The sequence below is a fragment of the Mus caroli genome, chromosome 5 (genome assembly GCF_900094665.2).
Source record: "Mus caroli chromosome 5, CAROLI_EIJ_v1.1, whole genome shotgun sequence".
Classification (NCBI taxonomy): Eukaryota; Metazoa; Chordata; class Mammalia; order Rodentia; family Muridae; genus Mus; species Mus caroli.
In genome coordinates, this window is record NC_034574.1 from 25280486 (window position 1) to 25300975 (window position 20490).

General features: G+C 49.0%; 1 protein-coding gene across 1 annotated transcript in view; it reads left to right on the forward strand.

The window, feature by feature from the left end:
- Nucleotides 1–20098, forward strand: part of Dpysl5 (dihydropyrimidinase like 5) — an 84522-nt gene extending 64424 nt beyond the window's left edge. The window contains exons 6-13 of the mRNA XM_021163502.1: nt 2445–2489; nt 4173–4248; nt 5261–5417; nt 9349–9490; nt 12059–12201; nt 12694–12901; nt 14584–14752; nt 16948–20098. Of these exons, the coding sequence (XP_021019161.1) occupies nt 2445–2489; nt 4173–4248; nt 5261–5417; nt 9349–9490; nt 12059–12201; nt 12694–12901; nt 14584–14752; nt 16948–17033 (1026 nt within the window). The 3' untranslated portion in view covers nt 17034–20098. The remainder of the gene's footprint in view (nt 1–2444; nt 2490–4172; nt 4249–5260; nt 5418–9348; nt 9491–12058; nt 12202–12693; nt 12902–14583; nt 14753–16947) is intronic.
- The last annotated feature ends 392 nt before the right edge of the window (nt 20099–20490 follow it).

Below are 20490 nucleotides of genomic sequence, written 5' to 3' on the forward strand. Positions count from 1 at the left end.
ATTATTATTGTTGTTGTTGCTTATCATTGCTCATACCTATAGTTTCAACCAATTTAGTGGACGTTCACATTGGGCAGAATCTCATAGTGACAGGAACTGTGGCAAAGGAGGACTGATCACCCGATGATCAATCAGTAAACAAAGAGTTAAACAGGAAGTGGCCAGAGAACTACCAAGGGAAGACACCGCCCCACCCCCACCCCCACCCCCAGTGACCTTCTTCCTCCAGCTCAACCTTGCCTCTTATTTCCAGAAATCCCACCACTATGTAGAGACCAAGAATTAGTAGTACCATGAGACTATGGGAAACATTACTTATTCAAACTGTTAACAGTCATGGAATCTTTTAGAAGAGATGTCAAAAATATGTTACATGGCGAGTTTGGGGCCAGCCTGGGCTACATGAGACACTCTCTCAGAAAATAAGTAAAAGAAAGTAAAACTCTGTTACCCCATAGGTGAGATTCCATTCTGGAAGCCTCCCCCACCCCCGCCCCCAAATGGCTTTCTTTATGCTGAGGCCACCTTGGCTTTCCTTGGAAGGACACGGTAAACCCTGCCATGCTCCACTGAATTCTAATTTCAAGGCATTGGAGAGACCATTTCAGGGGTCACTTCATGCAGAATTGAATGTGGACACAAGAGAGACGGACATTAGAGCCTTTAGTGTTAGAAGAAAATTAAGCTCAAAGTCGGGACTCTGCATTCTGGACACTAGATTCTAACTGAGGGAGAATTTGAACCCTTCCCACCAGCAATGAGCATGTGCCTGTCCGCACCCTGTCGTTCATACGTCTCACCAAGGGGAAGGGAAAGCCTCTTGTCCTCTTCTTGTACCCCTGAGTGCATTTTCATAGGGCACTAACTTGGATACCCAGTGATCTACCGCTGAGAGTCTGCTCTGGCAGAATCACGGTAGATAGAGAATGCCTTCTTACTCTAGAACCTTGTTCAGACATTCTCACCATTTACAGCAGAAGCAGCCTCCCCTTTCTCCAAAGCCTAGAACACAGAGCAGTGGAGGGTGATGTAGAACCTGTATTCCCAGCTCTCACGAAGTTGAGGCAGAAAGGGCTCAGGGTCCAGGCCAGCCTGGGTTACATAAAGAGCCTATCTCAATCAATCAATTACAGTATGGAGGTAGTTAGATCTCCAGGAGAGCCAGTGTGGTCTACACACATTGGAAGAACCCAGTGATGGCCCTACCATCACCCAGGAGCCATTTGGCCTGGCTGCTTCCCACCCTCATCCTGTCCCTGTCGGTTGCTGACTTAAATGCAGCTCCTGCTTGAGCACCTCAGAATCAGTAGAGAAATCTGCACCAAGGCTGGGAATGAAGCTCCATTGGTAGATGTTTGCCTGGCTCATGTGAAGTCCTGGTATCCCAACGCTGCCTAAAACTGAAATGGGGTATACCCCTGCAATTCTAGCACTTGAGAGGCAAGAGATCACGAAGTTCAAGGTCATCCTCAGCTGTGTTGGGAATGTAAGGCCTGCTGCCTAGGTTCCTGGAGACTCAGAGCACTTGATTCACAAGGTGGTTCTGTGACAGCAAGGTTGACAAAGGGCTGACTCAGACTGGGCCATAGCTGTCTGTGTCAGGTAAGAGAGGATGGGTGATAACAGTGATGATTGCTGCCATCAGCATCTGCTGCTTAAAAGCAGGGACCTGGGTCAGTGCCAGGGCAGACTGACCCTCCAGAAAACATTCAACAGTGTCTAGAGATGGTTCTATCTGTCTCAGCAGGAAAAGTGGGCAGACTGACGCTGAAATCTGATGGATAAAGGTGGGGGGTAGGGGACACTGCAAACATCCTTCCGTGTACAAACAGTCCCAACCGCAGAGAATACATAGACTCTGGTGTCAGGAACGCTAGGGCACAGGAACGCTGCTCTGGGCTAAGCTCCAGCTTGATCTATTTAGAGCATTTCTGTGATTGCTACTGGGAGAAGACACTAGCTGACAGGGAGAAGCGAGACTCTTAAGTTGTTTACTATCCTTCCATTGCCTTAAAACGTGTGTGTGTGTGTGTGTGTGTGTGTGTGTGTGTGTGTGTTGGGGGGGGAGTGCTATAGCACACTTGTGACAGAGGACAACTCTGTCAGTGCCAAGCAACCAGCTCAGGTCACCAGGCTTGCCCAGAAAACACCTTTTTTTCTTCATTAATTTGTTTATTTACTTCCCCTCCCACCTCTCCTCCTAGACCCTCCCTCTTCCCTTTCTAAGCCCTGCTGATCATCCACTAAGAATGTACCCAGTAGCCTGTCTCCTGGGATTCTCCTTCAGTGGAAACCCTGCTGGCTGGGGCCCCTGCCAGGGTCTTGCTCCTATCCACAGCCAGCCCCTCTGCTGTGTCAGCTGCCCCAGCTGTACAGAGAGCCCTCAGGCAGGTTCAGCCGCTTGGAGGAGATGGTACCAGTGTTTCCTTCTTTGTTTTTAACAGCTGGAAGCAGAAGCCACTCACCGTGTCATCACCATTGCAAACCGGGTAAGCAGCTGCCATCCTCCTGGGGCCATGGTTCTTATGTGAGTACACCATTACTCTCTTCAGACACACCAGAAGAGGTCATCATATCCCATTACAGATGGTTGTGAGCCACCATGTAGTTGCTGGGAATTGAACTCAGGACCTCTGGAAAAGCAGTCAGTGCTCTTAACCACTGAGCCATCTCACCAGCCCAGGGCCATGGTTCTTGTCTAGAGGCCAGTGCCATAGGTGGCTCTCAGCACCCTAGCCAAATGGACAAGTTAGTCCCAGAGATGTGGTGTGCATCCTGCCCACCCCAGTTCTCTCTCCCACCCCTTTATATCAATGAAGCCGCTGAAGCCGAGAGTGTAAATGGCTTACTTATAGTTAACATGCCTGCCGCTGGGCCTTTGTTTTCAAGCTTCTTTCTCTGGTTCTGTTCAGGTAAAGCCATTAACAAAGCACTGGCAGAGCGTGTCTGGAACCAGCAAGAGAGGGTGCCAGAAATCAGAGCCTTGTTCTTTACCTAATAACTACATGCTTTCCCCGGCCTGCAAATCACAGCCCCTCTGATCCGATACTTCATTATCTGAAATCACAGAGATAGGATCACACCGCTCTGCCCTGGACAGGTGCTGGGGCTCAGAGGGACCAAAGCAAGGGAGAGTGCTGTGTGCCTCGGAGAGGCCATCCTTCCCAGCAGATGTCACTGAAGGACAGATTCCCAATGGCATTGGTTCTTGGTTGACCATATCAATGTTATGTGTCAAAGTTACAGTCTCAGAAAAGTGAGCTCTCAGGTTCACCCACAAAATCAAAAACTGGGATAGGGCCCAGCAATCTGTACTGAGAGTATGTCTGCTTTCCCCCAACCCTACAATTCTAATGAGGGATCTTGCATGGGACCTTCCCCTCTGAAATGACCTTGATTGAAATGACCTTGACTGCCCTGAAGGATGTAAACACAGTTAATGGTTTAGGAATATGGAAGACAGGGAGGCTGGATATCAACCAACCCTAGGATTAATCAACTCGGCCTGTTAGCTTCTTAAATGTCTGGACATTGTTCCATAGTTATACCACATACTTCCTGATGGTCACCCAGTCCATAACAAGGAAGAGTCTGACCAGCCTTCAGCTCCTTGCTTCTTGGCTCAAATGTGCCCAAATTAGTTAGGCTGTGAACTACATTTGCCCAGTTCTACACACTAGCTGATCATATGACAGTTTTTGTCTAGTCTGGACCCCCGAGCCTGGCTTTTCTCCTGGGTATGTATATTCTGTCTATGGATAAGGTGACCTTCAGACCATAGGCATCAAGATGTCAGGTACAGAATGTCATATGTGACTGTTTCTGGGTCATCATGCTTATGAACAAAAAAATAAAATAAAACAAGAAAAATAAAAGCCCGTGAGATCAGAGAAAATCTGAGATTTACACTCATTAGCTGCAACCTGAGGTCACCTCCTGGGTTGCTGGTGAACCCCAATGCTGGCTTCCATCTGCTTCTGCCTTGCTCTGCACAGTTCTGCATCCTGTTGTGTCCTCAGACCACAGCCCTACATCCCAAGTGTAAACTATCATGTACTGGGTATGGAGCAGCACACAGGGATATGTGTTGGCGCTGGCCTGATAAAGGGGTGGTTGGGTGCACGGCAGCTTTATGGGGGTTATTGCTACTTCCTGCTGTCTCTTGCCTTTAGACTCACTGTCCCATCTACCTGGTCAATGTGTCTAGTATCTCAGCTGGTGATGTCATTGCAGCTGCTAAGATGCAAGGTGAGTCCAACCTAGCCTTAGGCACGCGTGGTGCTTGGGATTGGAGACGAGTTAGAGTCCATCAGCTATGCCAGGCTGGGCTGCTGAAACCACAGATGGCCTCGGATTTCCTTGTCTGCCTCGGGGTGCCCTGCTCTAGCCTGGCTCAGTAGGAGAGACCCAGTCCTCTTCGTCACGCATAGCAGCTTTCCAGAAATGTCTATTACTTTGACTAGGTCAGGTAAAATGATCTAAGTCGTAAGTGGTGGCTTTTTGGTCTGTTATGTTGAACTAACAGTTACCTTGGCAACTAACAAAATGCTAAACTGGTTCCAGTGGGCATGTGGGGGGCAGGGTGGTGGTGGAGGAAGACAAACTTGAAATAACTGTGTGAGCCCGACTTCCCTTCCCCACCTTGAACCCTGCCTGCATCTGACGCCAGAGGAGCACTTGTGACTCTGAGTGCAGATGCCCTGGTAGTGCTAAAGCCTAGGGTGCTGGGAAGGGTCTGGTAATCAGAGAAAAGAATCCAGGGTGGAACCTTGGGAGTGTTAGCCAGCATGCGTGCCTCAGCCTTCCTAACATTTTGACATCTGAGGTACCTTGAGGGGTCTCAGCCAGATTGTTGGCCCAGCTTGCTGGATGAACCCCTCTTCCGACTTCCTACTCTCTGAATCTGCTTTGGATTTCACCCCAGAAGCTTGCAAGCTGTCAATTCACCTGCCTGCCCAGAGAACAGGCTGGGCTGCCCCCTAGGCCTGGCACCTCATGCCTGCTTTATCATTACCCTGCCTTAACTACCACAGCTGCCCATTACCACATTAGAAGTCCCAGAATTCCCTTCTACCGCCCCTAGTCTCAGAACCATTGTCCTTTGCCCAGGGTCAACAGGATGGGAAAGGCTCAGGGCTTTTACATGCCCAAGGGAGCTGGGACAAGCCTTTCCCGTTTACTCAGCTCCTTTAACTTTGTCACAGCCCAATCATGTCATAGACCAGGGACTTCCATGTTATGCTTTTGACTCTTCTTCCAGGGAAGGTGGTGCTAGCCGAGACCACCAACGCACACGCCACGCTCACGGGCTTGCACTACTACCATCAGGACTGGTCGCATGCAGCCGCCTATGTCACGGTGCCTCCTCTGAGACTGGACACCAACACTTCCACCTACCTCATGAGCCTGCTGGCCAAGTAAGGTGTTTGAGCTGGACAGCACTCTGCACAGACCCTAGAGGTTTTTAACATGACATCCTCTAGTTCTAGAAGCCAAACCTGACCTGGGTTTGGTTCTGTTGGCCCACGTGGGTGATTTTGCTTGAACCTCCTTCTCCAGAAGTCACTTGCTACTGCTGGCTTCTCTGACAAATTGATTTGGAGTGAGAGCACTGGCCAGCATTGCAGAGGCCACTGGCTCCTTACCCTGAAGTCCTGTGGGGAGCCCTGGGATAGGACTCATCTTTCAATATGGGTGGTCCTCTTTCTTCCAGACTGCATTAGTTACTTTGTTACTGTGACAAAATACCCAAGGGAGCAGCTTTTAAGAGAGGAAGGTTTTATTTTAGCCCCTTTCCAGAGATTTAGTCCTCCATGAAGGCTTGGCAGCAGGCAGCTAGGACTTCATCTCTCAGTGCAGGAGGAGACAGCGAGCAGAACCCTGGCAGTCGCCTGCTTTGCTTTCCTCTGGATTCAGTCCAGGCCCTCAGCCCCTGGATGGCACCACCCGCCCGTATTCTTCCTCCCTCGGTCCTTTCTAGAAAAGCCCTCACAGACACACACAGAGGTGTACCCTACTCATGCCCTGGCAGTTCCTAATTCAGTCTAGTTGGCGTGGAGATTAGCGGTGCTCACCTTCACCTCTCCCCAGTGTTGCCTCAGTTTCTCTATCCTGTGTGTTGCTTCCTCCTTCTGTGCTTTCCTTCCTTCTTTCTGTCCCCTTTCCCATCTTCTTTCTTGTTACACCGCTTCTGAGCTCCATTCTCAATCCCTTCTATGTCTAATGCTCAGCCTCCACCTGGACAAAACAGACCAAGGAGCATTCTGATTGGGCAAGGCACATTCATGGAAAAGTTCCTTTTGTTTCCATGACAGCTTGAAACCTCTTTATCTTCTGCTAGGGACATCCTGGGGAGAGACGTTACCGTCTCTTCTCTTTGACGTTTAAAGTCCTGTTTGGTTTAGAGTCAGCTCCTTGTCCACATCCCTAGCTCTCTCTGCTCATGTTGGGGCAGATGGAGGAGAAAGAAAGGTGGGAGCATCTTCTCCACACCCCAGCATGTTCTTACTCAGCTGTCTGCACCAGCAAGGACCGGTGAGGCCGCGCTTACACCAGGCCACTTCCCACAGTGCCCCAGCCCACAGGAAGCCACAGGGCTTGACCATCCCTTTGGACCACCCGTGTCTCACACGGAATTTGGACGTAGGGAAAACCTGTGGGGACAGTATACAAAAGCACCTCTGTATTAACCCCTGGAAGACAAGTCTGTCCTTGGGTCCTGACCCAAAGTTTAGGTTTCTGGGAGGTAAGAGGCACACATAACTAAGCTATACTGGTCAAGGCGTGGTCTTGCCCATCCCTAACCCATCACTGCCTAGCTCCAGGCTCTCCTTAAAAGACAGTCTGGTAAGTTGTCAGATCTGTGTGAAGTCGCTTAGCAGAGACACATTTTTGCTTTTGTCCCATTCTTCTGTCTCTTCTCTCAACCCAAAGCTTCCTAGGGAAATGCTAATTGAATCTCGGTGCCCAAGTGACCCCATAAAAAAAGAGGAGAGATTGAGAAAGGCTCTCGATGGCAGCTCTGGGCCTCCACATGCATGCATGTATACCCACATACACGCAAACATGCACAACACCCAGACATGCATGTTTTTACAATACCATGAGAAAGGCTTGATCAAATTCAGAGACTCTTTTGAAACACTATACTTGTCACAAGCTAATTTACCAAAGGAACAAAAACACACAAATAGGAAAAGGAAGCTTTCGTTATTCATTGAATAATTTAAGTCCTTATATATAGCCTGGTTTTCTACTTTAATTATTTAAATAAATTCTCATGTAAGAATTATGATTTAATATGGTAGAGAGATTGTCTTAGTTCCTTTTTAATTAATGAACATTGTAAATATGTGCTATTTTACAGGATTTGGGGCACAATTTAACTATTTATAGGAATTTATGATTACTATAAATTTCTCCTATAACATGTGATTGGTATAATTTATGTGATGCAGAATACCGACTGGAAAAAACATCAGTCACCTTTTTCTTCAAAGAGAATCCGAGGGTCTGGAAAGATGGCTAAGCAGTTAAGACCACTGGCTGCTCTTCCAGAGGACCAAGGTTCAATTTCCAGCACGGCACAGCAGCTCACAACTGTCTGTAACTCCCAGATCTGACACCTCACACAGACACACATGCAGGCAAAACACCGATGCACATAAAAAGAAAACTAATCTTTAAATAGGTATAAAAATGATAATAAAAAAGAGAATCTGGGTGGCTCACCCATCATTTACATTCTGGTATAATTCCTTTGGTTAAGCGTGAATAAAAAGTACAATTCATATTTGTCCCTTATTTTATAATCTGGTTTCCTGGGCAGGTGAGATGGCTCAGTAGGTAAAAGACAATTGTCCCCAAACCTGACAACCTAAGTTTGATCCTCATAATCCACATGTTGGAAGGAAGAACTGACTCCTGAAAGTTGTCCTCCGATCTCCATGGTACATGCACATATGTGCATGCATGACACACACATATACAAATAAATAGATGAATAATAAAGAATTCACTACCATTTGTTCCCACCAGACTAGTGGCACCTGCTTCTGAAGCAGTGTGGTGCTCATTTGAAGGTGGAGGTTGAGCCCAGGGCTCAGGGTCTCTGGCCTGCAGCCCATTATCCTGTATTGGAATCTCCTTTAGTCTGAACTGCACCTGGGGTCTCTAAGAAGAGAATAAACCCTGAGATTCCATCATTTCTCATGGCTTCTGCAGGTCCAGAGAGCGTGGAGAGCCTTAGGGGAGACACAGAACACTTCTGTTCTGTGGATGTCTCTTCCTGTCTCTACAGTCCAGGGCAAGGTCAGCCTTGCCACCACAAGAGCTGAGTCATCACGCCATGGATTTGCTGGGGACATCAGTCTTTGGCAAGAACACTTTAAGTGATGGGCCTCCAGGTCCCAGGAAAGAGTCTTCTGCGTAGCTTGACTGAAAACTGTTCAGGAGCTTCAAAATCTGTTCACACCACATGTGCTGTTCTGATCCCAGGGCCCCTTCTGAGTGGGCAGGCCAGTTAGCCCATGTGCTTATCTACAAGGGACACAAAACCCTCAGGACCCCCAGTGGCCAGTTCCAGCAGTGTTCCTGGTTCCACATGATCTCCTTGCTGCAGCCAGGTCCCTCTTAGGCTTGCTTTGCCCTAGTGATGTAAGCATTCTCATCACTGTGGCTTCTGGTACAGAAATCTCTGACTGTGGGTAGTCATTCTGCCTCCATGTTTGGCAGACAGCAGACCACAGTGTGCCTCTTTGGCTGCCCTTCCCTGCTTCTGTATCTGTCTGAGGTCCTGGTTGAGTTTGTAGCCCTTAACCCTCTGAAGACCTTGGCTTGGGTGCTAACTGGTGACAATCCCCTCAGCTTCCAGACAGTGACTGTTAAATCTTGGTAATCTTTCTCTTGAGTGTTGTGGCTCCAAGTCACTTAGCAAGTTTAGCATTGAACTTGGAAATTCTTTGTCAAACACCTACTATGTACTTCCTGCTGGGACAGTGTGGGACAAGGAAGCTAGTACAAACAAGATGGCATGTGTGCCCTTGACATTAAGACCACCTCTACCATCTCAGCCCAGCAAAACCCTCAGTGATGGGCAAGTTGTCCTCTACCTGTATCGGAGAAATCACCAGCTTGAGCATTTTCCAGAGTCTCTGGGAACCCCACTCAGCACATATGCCAATGCTGTACATTGTTCATTTAAACAAAAGCAACAAACCATAGAGGTGGCCCAGCAAATAAGCAGCAGAACCAAGTTGGAACTGGATTCTCTACATCCCGGAGTCCAGGCTTCCTCCACCACTTGCCCTTCCCTTCCTGTCCCCTCACTGGTCATTTCTCTCTCCCCAGTGACACTCTGAACATTGTGGCATCCGATCACCGGCCATTCACCACAAAGCAGAAAGCCATGGGCAAGGAAGACTTCACTAAGATCCCCCACGGTGTGAGCGGTGTACAGGATCGAATGAGCGTCGTCTGGGAGAGGGGCGTGGTAGGTCTGCAGCCTTGCCCATGCAGAAGATCTCAGCAAAGTCCATGCTTACGAGGTGTAGCAGGATTCTCTGGAGGAACAGGACTGATAGAATGGACATGGAGAATGGGCATCTCTAAGAGTGGCGGACAAGCTGATCTGACAATCTCTGCCTCTCCCAAAGCAAAGTCAGAGAATCCAATAGTTGTTCAGTCCGTGAGGGTGGCTGTCTCAGCTGATCTTTAGTTTTATGTTGGAATCCCAAAGAAATAGGCTTTAATATCAGTGAAGGAACACCTCAGCAGCAGTGTATATGAACTTGCCAGGGAAAGCGAGGACAAGCAGGCAGACAGCAAAAGCTTCCTTCTTTCATGTCATACACACACACACACACATACATGCTTCATACATGTTAGGTTAGAAGGCTCATCTTAACTCTGGATACTTTGTGATTGAAAGGTCCATCCTAAATCTGAGCCACACTTTCTGGTAGCAGTGTGTGTATATATGTATACATGTATGTGTGTTGTGTGTATATGTGTGTGTTGTGTAGATATATGTATATGTATGGGTATTGTGTGTGTACATATATATGTATATGTATGTGTGTTGTGTGTATATATATATGCATGCATGTTGTGTATATATATGTATGTGTGTGTGTGTTGTGTATATATATCATATTATATATATATATATATATATATATATATATATATCACATTATACACACACACACACACACATACTCAGTCTTCCAACCTCTTATGATCCAGTCTAACAAGAAAACCCCTTGCAGCCACTGCAGGAGAGCTGATCCAGGCACATCACAGCTCCTCTTTTAGGCAAGAGGTCAGTAGTATCAGAGGTCACCCTTAGCTAACACAGCGTCACCTCACACATACATGGGGAGAAAGGCTTACCCCGTAACATTACCTGTTACTGTAATGTTAAAAGTTCAGAAAAGCATACGAAAAAAATCCTTACAATTTGATTCCTAGAAATTCAGCATTTCAGCATATGTCTTCCTAGTTCAGTGCACGATGGCATGGTTAGTCCTTGAATGTTCAGTGGTCTTCCTGCTTCATCCTCCCAAGGGCCAGGATTTTAGGTGTGAGTCACTGTGTTTGGCTAACATACATTATTTAGTGACTGGATTCATCTTTTTTTTCTTCATATTTTAAGTCATGAGTGTCTTCTTAAAGCACTAAGAAGCGGTGATCTTTTTAAAACACAGTTTTGGGTACTTGTGATCTAGCCCAGCCTTAATCCATGCTAGGCTGGAGCTCCGCCTCTGCCTACGTCCCTAGTCTCAGATGTCTTCTTTTAATTGCTACGTAATGTTCCCTCCAGTGGAAAAGCTGTATTTAGTTACTCCTTTGAAACTCTCGGCTATTTCCAGTTTTCACACTTCAGATGATGCTATGAACAAGTCCTTGCTTAAGGATGTCACCATTTCTAATTACTTCCTTAGAACAGATTTCTAGAAGGGGATTTTTGGGTCAAGGGATATGAATATAATATGCTGGGTATATTTTGCCTAATTGAATTTCAAAAAAGATAGGGGTGGGGATTTCATTTGAATATCACCTGTTCTGCCCATGAAGAGTAGGGGGTTTTGTTTGGTTAGTTTTGTTGTTTTGTTTTGGTCTTGATCTATCATGGAATACACTCTACACTCGGTACAAGAGCAAAGAGACTGGAAGTACTGAAAACTAAGCCACCAGCTCAGAGAGAGGCCAGGAGGTAGCTTAGGACATGTCCCTGGAGAAAGGCACACAGCTGCCCAGCGCAGTACAGGTAGCTAGCTCTTTCAGAACACAGGATATACAGTAGTGTCTTCCATCTATCCACCGTTTCAGGTGGTCCACAGTCCACAAAATATTAAATGGAAAACTCTAAATATCATTCATACATTTGGGGAAGTTGTTTGTTTTTCTAAGATGGGTTTCGCACCCTGGGCTAGCCTCAAACTCACCATGTAACCCAGGCCTTAAACTCATCAGTCCTACCTCAGCTTCCCCAGAGCTAAGGTTACAGGCATGAACTCCCATGCCTTATACTGTAAGTATTACATTTTGTTACAATGTAGTGTTAAGTTATTCTATTGTATCACTTGTCCTTAGCCTCCTGCTGTGGGAGTTCACTTAGTTCTAAGTGTGCGTGTATAGGGAACAAGCCTACTATGTATAGGTCTCAGTTCTCTGTGGTCTCAGGCATGCTGTGGGGGTCTTAGAAGAAATCCAACGAACAAGAGGGGATGTACACTCTTGCACATGAAGGGAAGCCTCTTCGTCATCCCAAGTGGACACACAAGTGGAGCTGCTCTTAGGAAGTGCATTTGCCCAGGCAGGCAGCCTTTGGCACAAGTCACCAGGGTGGCTGGGTGGCTGGGTGGCTGGGGAAGAAAGGAGCAAGCAGATTGCCAAGCCCCACCAGTCGACTACGGGAGATAGTGCATGTAGCACTGCTCCCCCATAAGACCACAGATGCGACCCTCTGAGATAAATGACCACAGCTGGGTAGCAAGTGTCTGGGGCAGCCACACCCTCAGAACCAGGCTGATCTGGAACTTCTGCCACATTCCAGGTTGGAGGAAAGATGGATGAGAACCGTTTCGTGGCCGTCACCAGTTCTAACGCAGCCAAGATCCTCAACCTGTATCCTCGCAAGGGCCGTATCATCCCCGGAGCTGACGCTGATGTGGTGGTGTGGGACCCGGAAGCCACAAAGTAAAGCTCGCCGCTAGTCTCCTGGGATTAGGGGGTTAGGGTTTTGAAAAACTTGTATTTTCAGAACTGCAAAGGCGAGTAATCTTTGCAGCATTTCAAGTTTAGAGAAAGGTGGTGGTGGCGGTGGCAGTGGCGGTATGCAGATGACCATGTTCCTCTCATGCTCATGTGTCTGTCCATCCCTACATGTGCCCATGTCCAGTGTCTCATCCCTTCTTCTAAGGACACCAGTTAGATGGGGGAAATATACACTTACATAGCCTCCATTTGCATTAATTCTCTAAAGGCTCTATGTCCAACCGTGGCCTCGTATTTGAGATGCTGAGATGTTCGGGGTAAAGATTCCAAAACAAGGATTTTGAGGGGATGAATTGAGCCCATATCAGACAGTTCTGGGTACCATTCCTTCCTGTTGGGCGGCATCTCTCTGTCACGATGTGCTGTCTTTAGGTGTGCTATAAGAAGCTCTTGTTCCACCCTCATTCCCACCAGGACCATCTCAGCCAGCACCCAGGTGCAGGGTGGAGACTTCAATCTGTATGAGAACATGCGCTGCCACGGTGTACCGCTGGTCACCATCAGCCGGGGACGAGTCGTGTATGAGAACGGCGTCTTCATGTGTGCAGAGGGCACTGGCAAGTTCTGTCCCCTGCGGTCTTTCCCAGACATTGTCTATAAGAAGCTGGTACAGAGAGAGAAGGTAAGAAGGGCAGGAAGGAAGATGTGTGGGAAGAGGTCAAGGCCCATATTGGGGGCATCTTCACTCCCCCCTTTAACTCTCAGACATTGTCATCTTGTATATTTTGTTATATATATATTGATGTTATATTTTGTTATATATATGTGTGTGTATATGTGTGTGTGGATAGATAGATAGATAGATAGATAGATAGATAGATAGATAGATAGATAGATAGATAGATAGATTGATGTTATTTTTGCATCAATTGACCAGGATACCTCAGAAGGGGAAAAGTTTCAGAAACTTTAAAGTGACTGGGTGTAGCTCATAATGAGAGGGATGTGTGGAATGACTGTCACACACAGCAGATGGGGAAGAAGCCAAAGTGAGAGGCCAGTTTAATAACCTTCAAAGGCCAGCCGTGACCCATCTCCTAAAGATTCCAGGGCCTCAGCCAGGGACTAAACATTTAGAATGTGAGCCTGTGGGGAGACATTTCAGATTCAAGCCGTAACACAGGGATCCTCTGGATGCTATCTGTCACCTTCTAGCCAGAAGAGTATGCAACAGGGACAGTAGGGAAGGTGGAATTGGAAAATGCTAGTTTCCACTTGTGATTTTGCGTACACTTGTTATAATGATGGTGGTGGAGGTGATGGTGATAATGATGATGATGATGATGGTGTGTGTGTGTGTGTGTGTGTGTGTGTGTGAGAGAGAGAGAGAGAGAGAGAGAGTAAGGGTGCCAATGGAGACCAGAAGTTTCAGATGCCCCTGGAGCTAGAGTTACAGGCAACTGTTAGCCACCTCACATGGGTAGTAGGAACCAAACTTCGGGCCTCTCTCTGACGGTCTCAATAGATAAAATGTAAGTGTGCAAGCAGATATGGAACCTGGCAAATGTATCTTTGACCAGTGAGGTCCTCCTGATACACAAGTTGATTGCTCAGTTCCTTTCCTGTCTTGCTAATGCCAAGGGAGCCTTCAGAAATCTCCTGTGCCTGTTGTTTCTCTCAAAAAGACTGTGGGCAGACAGTGTGTAACATTGTAATTGAGGTTCCATCCCAAAGGATACAGTGCTCATATAGCTGCTGCTGCTGCTGCTGCTGCTCCCTCAGCCTCCTGCACATGCTCCAACATGCTTTCTCCCCCTCACAGTAGCACTTTTAATATAGCGAATCGCCATAACTGACCTAGACCAGGACAGCTCTAAGTGACAGAGATTGGAACCTTGGCTATCTTGTGTGTGCAGTATAACTCCTAGCCCTCTAGTACTGCTTCCAGCAGTGGCCCATGTCCAAACAAAGTCTATCTAGGGTAGGGTTTTGCTGGGTTGTCAGACCACAGGAAAAGGTCTGGCCCATTGGGACCTTGGCAATTGTCAGGACACCATTGTATGTGTCAGAATGCTCACCAGGGATAAGATCTCCAACCGTTACCCTGCCAAATTCCCCAGGAAGGATTCTACCCATGTGAAGGGCAGAGACCAAGGCACTTCCTGCACACAGGCACTTACACATGCATGCACATGCTCATTTCATGTAGAAGCAAGAATGGCATTCTTCAGTGCTTAGACTATGGAAGCAAGAAGCCTGTCACCCGTGTGTCTCGGGTCCTGTGCAGAGTGGCAGCTGTCGGCGAAGGATGCTGCAGCTGTGTGTGCACTTGGCTCTGATGTGTCTGTCTTTTCTCTTCACTAGACCTTAAAAGTGAGGGGAGTGGACCGCACTCCCTACCTAGGGGATGTCGCCATTGTTGTCCACCCTGGGAAAAAAGAGATGGGAACACCATTGGCAGACACGCCCACACGGCCAGTCACCCGGCACGGGGGCATGCGGGACCTTCATGAATCCAGTTTCAGCCTCTCTGGTAAGAGTGAGGGTGTGGTGGGAGCCAGCAGGCAGGATAAAGGCCCAGGCAGTGGGCCTTTGTATTGCTATGAGCGTGTACTGTTGGAGACACACAGGCTGAAGGGCCCAGGACAGCCAGGCTTGCTCACCAGCAGCTGGACAGGCCACAGGCCACAATTCTCCCTGTTGATGTTTTTTGTCCCTTGAAACATCTTGAGGACATTGCACACAGGGTGCCCCACAGATGTCCAGGGCTCAGAAGGACAGCCCTCCCTCCTTTCATTGTCCCCTCTTCTTTCCTGCCTCACTGGAATCTCTGTCCCCCTCACTCCTCATTTCTGCTCTCTGGCCTTGACACATCACCTGCACCCTTCCTCCACTTTCCCTTTTTGTCTTCTAAGGGAGATAAACATTTCAATAACTTTAAGTAAAATGTTTCTTTCTTTTGGCTCTGACTCCCAGTTAATCTCTCTATCTCCATCCCCCTGGCGCTTGTCTATTTACAGAATGCCTTAGGTCTGTCTGTCATGTTCTGGCCCTGTTTTTAATATCATGCCCTCCCAGTGACACCAACACTGAGCCTGGGTCCCTTTAGACCATGCCCGTCTGTGCAATTATACCTCACATGCCTCAGATGTCCCTGGTAGGGAACATTGCCTCATAAGTGGTGAGGTGTTCTCTATGGAGAGCAGACAGAGACCGTGAAATATGTTAGGTCCTTCATGATGCTTTGTTGGGAAGCACCACCACCACTTGAAAGGCAGTGACCCAGCTTCCCTGACCCCAGGACTAGCCAGAGAGAATCTACGCTACAAGACCTGTCTCTACTTGGGGAAGAAAGGCAGGAGGAACAAGAGCATAGAGTCCCAAGGGATAGAGAATGAGCACCACACAGAAACCATCCCAGGATGAGAGGCAGAGACCCCACCTCTGAAGCCCCACCTACTGAGGTCCCTAGAATCCCAGTTTTGCGCTGACAGCAGCTTGTGCAGGGACCTGTGGTTTCCACTGAATGAGCTGGTAGCCTGTGGAGAGGAGTCCTCCAAAAACTTGCTCCCAAAGGGCTAGTCCTGTGAGCATGACCACTGGGTGGTGTTTCAGGAGCACTGTCCAAACACACCGATGCAAAAAAAAAAAATAAAAAAACAAACAAACAAACAAACAAAACACACCGATGCTTTGCCAGTCCATGGTGTGGATTCCTAGGACCTGGGCACACAGCCTGCAAAAGCTGACCCCACAAGAAATGATGGGACCCTGGGGCTATGGGGCCCGACTAGCCAGTGGCCTCTTCTGCCCCAGTCTGAGAGCCATGACTTGACAGTGACTCCTTCAGACACAGCAGACCTCAAGTTGCCTGGCATCTCTCATCTAGCCCCAAGTCTTGATCTGTTGACGATGGGGAACACTGGTGACTGACCACTGTGATCTATGAGACACTAGACCCTCCCTTCTGAGTCTTAAAGGTGTGGGCCTTTGGTTATATGGGTTTTTCATTTTCCAAAACAGTTACTGGTTTCCTGTTTTATTCTCTGGTCTACTCCCTGAGAACTGTGTCTGAAGGTCTGTGTGATAGCTGGCTAGTCCCTTGGTGTGACGGTACAAGAGAGCCTGAGTATGCTGTCCTCGAGAGTGAGTGAGGAGGCTGTAACATTGACTCTGAGTCAGAAAACCTGGGTTCAAACCCAGGCTCTTCAAAGCCCTTTCAGTGCAAAACGTGGAAATCGTATAATGCCCTGGTTTTCTCATCCAGAGACTGGGATAGAGGCACGAGGATTACACCTGGAACTGGGGTAATGGCTCAGTCAGTAAAGCGCTTGCCTTGTAAGCCCAAGGACCTGAGCTCAATCCCAAGGCAACATGTTTTAAAAGCCAGGCATGGGCTGGAGAGAGGCCTCAGCAGTTAAGAGCATGCACTGCTCACCCAGAGGACTGAGTTCAGTTCCCAGTTTCCCAGCACTCACTGCCTGCCATCCAGAAGCTCCAGGAATCCATCACCTCCTTGGGCTCATGCTCCAGGCCTGTCTTAAAATGGGTGGACAGCATTCTCTGGCCTCCGCGGACACATTAAGGTCCACATACACATTAAGGGAGAGAAGAAAGAACACACTCACAGAAGGTTTAACTCAGCCCCTGGGCCCCTTGGTGTCAGGGCCCTGTTAGCCCAGGCAGCCAGTGCCTGATTGACCGACCCTCCCTGCTTCCTTCCTGCAGGTTCTCAGATCGATGACCACGTTCCAAAGCGGGCCTCAGCTCGGATCCTTGCGCCCCCTGGAGGCAGGTCGAGCGGTATTTGGTAAAGGCTCTGACCAGCCCCACCCTCAACAAGTGAGGATGCTAAACCACCACCTGCCTGCAAATGTTCCAGCCAGAGCTGCAGTGGGTGGGAGAGGTTGGGCAGGGCAGTGCTCCACCGGTGGGGGCTCTAGGAACCAGGGAGCCCTCCCCTTGTCTGAACGTGATTCACGGGGCTTTGATCCACCCCTAACAAGGCACTTTGAGCTGTCCCTCCTGCCCTGCTCCTTCCTTCCTTGGCCCTGGGGTTTCTCTGGGCCCCAGAAGCCCACACTATGCACAGCAACCAATGCATAGCACCTGGCCCTAAACCCTCCTCTCACCGTGACCTCCTGTGCTGGCTCTGGGAAGGCCCAGACTTTAGTGCTCTGCCCTGCTGCCCACCCACACAGGTGTCCAGAGCACTTTAGCAGATGTGTTTTATAAGTAAGGGCCTTCCCCCTTCACCCCTTAGGCCCCATGGTGACATTTTCCCAAGTCAGACAGGTGTCAATTCCACAGCCATGCCCAAGGTGTCCCATCTCTCCTGACTCATCCCAGCTGTACCCTTGTGGGTACAGTCAGGACACCCCGGGTGTGGCTGTGCTTGGGACACCCTGTGCTTTCTGCTAGCCTCTTTCATTCCCTACCCACGCCCTCTGGGAGTCCCAGGCCCCAGAAGGGTAGCTGGGTGGGCATGTGGCTGGTGCCAGGCGCGTGTAAATGGTTTTGTTTTGCACGTTTGGTTTGCGCAGTGGTTTGGTTTGACTTGTTTGTGCACCCTGTGGAAAATAACGGTGCTTCGTGTCACTAGCATAGCATAGAATCTGGAATAGATTTGGTTTGTAGGAGATGCTGCACTCACCACCAACCAGACAGTACAGGGCAGGGGCGGGGGCAGGCTGGACCCCTGGCCCCTTTCTCCCAACCCAGGGTCCTTTTGCTTCCAGAAGCCCTGTACCATGCCTCCCCTATCCCACACCTCCTGCCACCCCCTCCTACTTCCCTACATTCAAACGATGCTGGATGCTGACCCTGGAAACCTTCAGGCCGCATCTCTGCTCCTGGTTACCCCAGCACTAACCCCACATCCACACCCTCATACCCCAACACAGCTTCCTATAACTTGCCCCTGCTGGGCAAGGCCAGGCTACTCCTCCTGGGTGACTAGTAAGAGGCCTCATACTGGCTGAGAAAGGGGGAGTAGGGGAGGGTTGCCTAGGCAACTGCCAGGGAAGGGGCTTCAACCCACAAGGCCTAGCTGTAGCATCCACCCCCACTGCACAGGTGCTATGGGATCCTCAGCACTGAGCTCTCCTTGAGGACTGGTCGGACCCGCCCTGTCTTAGAAGCTCCTTAGAGGTTCTCATAGGAGGCTACACAGTCTGCAAAGTGGCTCAGCTGTCTGCCTTTGATAAGCCTCATCCCTGCCCTTCTTTGGCAAGTGATCTCACTTTTGTTGGAGCTCCACAAACCTGTCAGAGGATCCCCAGAGCTTGTCAGTCACCCCTGCACGCTTTTGTCCTGCTTTGGGTCCATCAAAGAGCTCAGCTCTCACTGAGTGACAGGTAAACTCCGAGGGGCTTCTGAGATGGGGTGGGACTTACCACTGTCTCCAACTTGCAGATAAAAACTGAGGCCCCAAGAGTTTAGGCACCAGAAATGTCTGTCCATGACTGCTCTCATGGCCTCGGCAGTCTAACCTAGTTGTGGGAAACAGTTGTGGATTGATGTCAGGCCCACCAGGAGTTTAACCAGACAGAGTGCTTTCTTCCTGGGGGCGTGTTCTGCTTTGCTTTGCGCAAGCCGATTTTATCTTTGTCATGAACTGACTCATGTATCCTCTCGGTTCGAGCCTGGACTAGAAAAGTGTTAGGAACCTGCGTGCGGTTTTACTTGCACCCAGTGTCCTCACTTAGGAGCTGAAGAGACAGATAACCCAGAGGACTGAGATAGCCCTGGGAACAGTAGGTAATGACCCTAGAGAAGCCTTCACAGGTATCATAAACAGTGACGCTGACGGTGTCTATCTCTCTCTCTCCCACTCTCCTTCTCCTACCTTCTCCTCCTCTTCTTTTTTCTCCTCCCCCTCCTCCTCTTTCCCCTTTTTCTTCTTCTTGAGACAAAGTTTTGCTTAGGTAGCCTGGCCTTGAACTTACAGAAATCCTGCCTTCGCTTCCCCAAGTACTGGAATTATACACACAAGCTAACCACACCTAGCTATACATCATCTTTGTCTATTTCTGCCCTTGCTGGGTCATGGGCCTTGGGCAGATGCCAAAGATCCAAGGGGTGGTAGGGCCAGCTAGGCAGACTACCTGGCGTGGGCCAGGAGCGCGTTACCCTCTCTGATCGCCTCCACCTGAGAAGTGCATCACCTGAAGTGGTAGGAGAGTGCACATACAAGGGGCCACTGTGGGCCTTCTACTTCATCCACCCCGCCCTTCCACAGACCCAAGCCCACCCTTTCATAGCCTGTGTGCTCACCCAGGAGCTTCTAGATGGGATGCTTAAAGAGCCAACCAAACCCGTCACTCCCTTGTGTCCACTCCCTGCCCCATGCAGAGCTCCCACCACCCCATCCCAGGTCCGGTGGCTGCCAGCTGGAGCGAAAGGGGTCTCTGGTTGCCCCGAATGCAGCTCTCAAACTGGTCTTGTACTTGCTGAATAAACACTGTTGTTCTTGCCTTAGCTGCTCTCTAGGTTTGTGGGGTTAACTTGCCAGAAAATTGTGCTACAGTGTGTGTGTGCGTGTGCGTATGTGTAGTGCTAGGAGTCCACAGTAGGTTGCTTGTCAAGCCATTGCCGTGACAATGGCATCTCTTATATTGACCCAAAAACCACAGAACCACACGGAAGCCAAACCCCCTCCAGCTGTTGAGGTGGCAGGCACAGCCTGGGGTCAGAAAGGAGCTGTCAGCACCCCAGCACCCAAGTGACTTCCTCACTCTGTAAATGTCATGGTGCTAAGGTTGTATTGATCCCGAGACGACACATGGCCCTATGCTTTGGCCACCGTCTGAGGCAAAACAAAACAGCCCAACACGTTGTGTTCTGGTGCAGGTTTGAATTAAACTGTAGCTACTTCTCACTCGGCCTCTGTTGTGTTTTTTTCAAGAAGAGGCAGCCTGGCAGAAAGTCTTCTCTGCAGCAGTTATGTGTCGCTTCCGTTGCTAGGAGAACAGCTTTGATCCATTACTCTGATCAGTGGTAGCTCACTGGGAGGTCTGGACAAGGTCAGGAGATACAAAAATAAAAAGTATAAAAATAAACATTTGTGATGAGAAATGTCCTCTCCCGAAAGACCAGGATTTCTGATGGTGGAAAGAAAAATCTAAGGCAGATTCCTTGGGACAGTTGGCATGTTCTCTGAAATAGGAAAACTCAGAGGAAACTCTGTAAAGGCAGACATTTAATTCAGAGCAGTTTACAGCTTCCGAGGTTTAGTCCATTGTCATGGAGGGCAGTGGCAGGGTGCAGGCA